This window comes from Microtus ochrogaster, chromosome 4 (genome assembly GCF_000317375.1).
Source record: "Microtus ochrogaster isolate Prairie Vole_2 chromosome 4, MicOch1.0, whole genome shotgun sequence".
NCBI lineage: Eukaryota > Metazoa > Chordata > Mammalia > Rodentia > Cricetidae > Microtus > Microtus ochrogaster.
In genome coordinates, this window is record NC_022011.1 from 15,097,983 (window position 1) to 15,102,888 (window position 4,906).

Consider the following 4,906-nt stretch of genomic DNA (forward strand, 5'->3'; position numbering starts at 1 on the left):
CCTCGAACTCCCAGAGATCCGCCTGCCTCTGCCTCCCGAGTGCTGGGATTAAAGGCGTGCGCCACCACCACCCGGCTTGTTTTGTTTTCTTTTTAAGATAATAAAAATTCTCTCAGTGAGAGGGATCTGGAGAGGTGGCTTGAGGGTTAATAATTTTACTGTTCTTGCTGAGGTCTGGAGTTTGGTTCCCAGTACCCACATCGTCAGCTCATAACCCCTGCAACTCCAGCTTCAGGAGATCCAGTGCATTCTTTTGGCGTCTGCAGGTGCCCGTACACATTCTCATTAGTAAAAATAACGTCTTGGGCAGTTTCTCAGTGAAGTGCGCGGTTGTGCCGCGTTCCTCCTTTCAGTGCAGCTCTGTGGAAGCCACAGCCATCCTGATATTTAAGACGCCCCACCCGTACCTGGTTCTCCAGCACTGCGGTGTCACCGCACCTGAGACTTCATCCTCACAGGGGAAGCTCAGGGAAGTTAAATGATGTATGAAGTCACTCAGATGATCCAATTTATGATCATCAAAACTGTTGAATTTCTGTATTTGGGACTAATTTTATTTTTTTTAATTTTTTTATGATTTATTTAACTTTATTTTATGTGCATTGGTATAAAGGTGTTAGATCCCCTGGAACTGAATTTTCAGACAATGTGAGTCACCACGTGGGTGCTGGGAATTGAACCCAGGTCCTCCGGAAGAACAGTCAGTGCTCTTAACCAATGAGCCATCTCTCCAACCCCTGGAACTAATTTTATTTTAATTCTTGGTCTTAATAGTGGATATTATGGAACAGCTTCCAAGAATTTGATTTATATGACGAATTTTAAGCTCATAAAGCACATTAAACTCATGGACTATTTGAAGGGCTAGGAAGGGAATCTGGAGGGGGGGGCTGGTGTGGAAGATGCTGTGGGAAGTGCTTTGCTGGTTCCTGTAGCAGGTGATGAATGACATCATCACTGAAGCTGGTATCAGCCTTCTGTGCTCAACACTAGTGAAGGATGTGTCTGCACCTTCTGCACCCTGCTGGTGGAGAGCTTGTGTGCAGCCCTCATGAGCAACAGCTGGAGCCTGCCCTTCACTCTCATGGCAGGGCTGAGAGCCCCTGGACTTCCATAATTCACAGACTGGAAGTTGGCTACCCACAGAGCTGTGTATGAGTATCTTTTCTTTGTTTCTGAGACAGGGTCTCTCTAGGAGCCCTTGCTGTCCTGGATCTCACTCTGTAGACCAGGCTGGCTGCAGACTCACAGAGATTTACCTGCCTCTGCCTCCTGAGTGCTGGGATTAAAGGTGTACACCACCAGGCCTGGCCTTGCATGATTATCATAAGCTCTATAGATTAAGGTTACTTCTTGTTACTGTTGGAATCTACTAACTAATTTTTAAAAACATATGATGTGAATTTGGCTTTTTTGTATGTCTTAAGGGAATGTGACTTTTTTGTTTTTCAGGTTTTTATTCATAATCCTCACACACGGAGCCAGCATTTCAGCGCATCCAGAGTCTTCCAGAGCCCCCTGGAGTCTGATATTTCACTCCTCAACATTAACCAGACAGTCAGCTGCCTGACTGCAGGGGTCTTGAACCCTGAGCTTGGCTATGATACTCTTTTAGTGGGGACACAGACCAATCTTTTGGCTTATGATATCTACAATAATTCAGATTTGTTCTACAGAGAGGCAAGTATACCACCTTTAACCATCAAGTCCCCATTACCCATTAATTCCCATAGGTTTGTGTGCTTGTTCTTTTTATTTTTTTGATTTTTGTCAGACAAGAAGCTTTTTGTTGACTGTGGTGTTGGGCATTGAACTCAGAGCCTTGGGTGTGCATGTCAGCTAAGTGTTCTGTTATTTATGCCCGTATCACGGGACCCCCAAACAAGACCACCACAGAGCTGGCATCCAATGCAAACACACTGCGGTTTATTGATTACAAGTTAGCTAACTCAGACCATAATCTGACATTCTGACATGGTGGGGGAGAGCAGCCTGAGCCTTCAGGGTGAGCAGGGTGGCACAACTCTGGGCATTTTGGGATTGGGTAAAAGTATATAGCTTTTGAATTAGTTGGTTGGGGTAGAGGGGTAATCCACACACGTATATTTTTTTAAATCTTTTAGTTTAGCACACAGTGCATTGGTTTCATCTGTAAATTCTCAATTGTCCTCCTTCCCGCTCAACTCCCCATCTGCCCTGCCACTGCGTCCCTTGTTTTCTCAGTTAGTAGCCCATTCAGTGTTCTTTTTACATTTAACCTACTAGCCTTTCTAGTTCCTGCCTATTTCCTTTTTTGATAACCAAATTTTTATATTTATGTATAATTATATATATGTAATTTATGATATATTTACACACATGCTCACACATATTTAAATGTTTCATGCCTAACGATTATATAATGCTAGGTGTGATGGTTCAAAATATTTCTATCTAAAGGGGGTAAATTTATTTCAGAACTTGGGCATTTAAAGGTGCATGCCTTGGTCATTGGGAGATGACCAGCCCCCCAGAAGTCCTGGAGAGTCCTGGATTACCGGAACCATGTGTTGTAGGCATTTAGTGTGGGAACTGGGCTCAGCATGTGCTGGGATCCCAGCTAGTTCTGCCCAGGTCACAGTGTGGGCCCAGGAGAAGCCTCACTGCCGTCTGAGGAGACGAGGGCAGAGTCAGATGAGCATCTAGAGGAAACACTGATAACCTCACCCTCAGTGTGCCTGCACATCACTGTGTCCTGTCTTTCCTTCTTAGGTAGCAGACGGGGCAAATGCCATTGTGCTGGGGACGCTGGGAGACATTGCCCCCCCTCTTGCAATCATCGGTGGCAACTGTGCTCTTCAGGGCTTTGATCATGAAGGAAACGATCTCTTTTGGACGGTACGAAGAGCTAAACGTTTTGGTACTCCTAAGCATTTTCACTTTTAATTTTCTCTAGATTTTTTTTTTTAAACTACTGATCACACGGAATAATAGTTTCAAAGAAACAAATGGATTAATAGGGCTGGGAAGATGGCTCCATTGTCAGAGCACAACCCTCAAGCAAGGAGACCTGAGGTCAGTCTCGAGAACCCACACGGAAATGTCGAGCTGGCTGCCTGCACCTGTATCTCAGCACTGAGGAGGTGGAGACAGGAGGATTCCTGGGGTTTACTGGCCATCCGGTCTAATCCACTTGGGAACTACAGGCCAGTGAGAGACCCTGTCTCTGAGGAAGTGGATAGAGTCCCTGAGGGAGACATCTGAGGTTGTTGTGACATCTCTAGGCATGCACGCACATTATATGTGTACCTATACCCACACAAGGACGTAGAATATGCACACATGTATATATACACACAAAAAAAAATAATTTAAAAACAGGGTAATATGCATAGTATGGATAACATTGAAAACTCACTGTAAGCCTTCCCCTCATGAATTGGTATTTTGAATGAAATGAAAAGGATGATTTATTAATGACTACTTGTTTTATTTTCAGGTGACTGGAGACAATGTTCACTCCCTGGCTTTGTGTGACTTTGACGGTGATGGGAAGACAGAGGTGTGAGGCCAAGCAGCTGAATATGTTATCTTATGACAGCGACATTAGCTTCTCATGGCTGTTTTTACATGAGCTAACTGGTCTGGTCTCTCTCCCTAGCTTTTCCTCTCCCCTCCCCCCTCTTCCCTCCTCATTCATCTCCGCTCTTCCTCCTCTTCCTCCTCTTCCTCCTCCTACTGTCTGTGTCTCTGAGACATTGGAGGAGGGCAGGCAAAAGTGTGTGAGACCTTCGTTATATTCGTAATCTTATAAACTGCTTCCGATGCTTTGGAACCTTAAGTCACTTTCAATTTTGGCTGTCAAAATGATTTCTTTAGACATTCTGATAAATCTATATTATATAAGGAATACCCCTAGAGCTCAGATCCTTGAGGAGTTTTATGTGTGGTGTCTCCTGGGCCCTAACCAGCCCACTTTCTGTGGACATGAGGCTCTGGTGTTTGAGACAGGGCCTTGCTGTGAGTGTACTATGTCCAAAATATAGACAAAAATAGGTTTGTGTCATTCCACAATACCCGGAATCATTAAGTAGCAGTAAATCCACAGGATGCCAAGGGTTTTGTTGGCAGCAGTGTTGAGGTGGCCCTGCTTTCCTTGCTAACCCTGGCTGAGGCAAACAGACTTGTTTTACTCCAGTTGTAAGTGCTCTCAGGTCACACATCGGACAGCACAGCGAAGCTATCAATCTCTCTGTGTATGTGAGTATGTAGGTTACAGTGTGGCGACAGGGGCCTAAAGGCCTGAGAGGCAGGGGCGCTAACAGATCTCAATAGTCACCCTCACTTGATCGGGGGAGGGGAGGAGGCAGAAATCCTTAATAAATAAGTAAATTAAAAAACAAAACAAAACAAAAAAACCAAAATACAAAAAAAAAAAAAAATAGTCGCCCTCACCTGGGGAACTGAGGCCAATGCAGGAACTTCTGCATCAGCTGCTACCGCTGTGCTGCCTGCTTGTCTGTCTGCCGCTGAGTCTGGCTTTAGAGTCAGGGTGCAGCTGCAGTGGAGGCTGCAGAAGTGAAGGTCATGACCAGGGCTGGGCCGTGAACAGGCAGATGGTAGATTGAGAAGACCGCATCCATATCAGGGATTTAGCTAAGCTGAAGCCCCTCAGATAGTCAGGATCATGACAGATCACTGTGCACCATAGCACTGTTAAGTGCTCAATTCTTAGTGAGGTCCAGGTGAAGGAGCTGCACCCCTCCCTCAGTCTGATTGGTCCAATAAGCTCTCAGGCCTGGTTTTCCTGATGCTATTTTAATACAGCACGTGCTCCCACAGACGTCAGGAAAGTGGCAGCATTCTACTTCTAGAAATAAGGCCCCTGTCACCTGTGTGGCATTCTACTTCTAGAAATAAGGCCCCT

At 45.3% G+C, this 4,906-nt stretch overlaps 1 protein-coding gene across 1 annotated transcript in view; it reads left to right on the top strand.

Annotated features, from left to right (window-relative positions):
- Nucleotides 1-4,906, top strand: part of Bbs2 (Bardet-Biedl syndrome 2) — a 29,891-nt gene that overhangs the window by 4,340 nt on the left and 20,645 nt on the right. Inside the window, exons 2-4 of the mRNA XM_005345616.1 lie at nt 1,453-1,680; nt 2,752-2,877; nt 3,479-3,541. Coding sequence (XP_005345673.1) covers nt 1,453-1,680; nt 2,752-2,877; nt 3,479-3,541 — 417 coding nt within the window. The remainder of the gene's footprint in view (nt 1-1,452; nt 1,681-2,751; nt 2,878-3,478; nt 3,542-4,906) is intronic.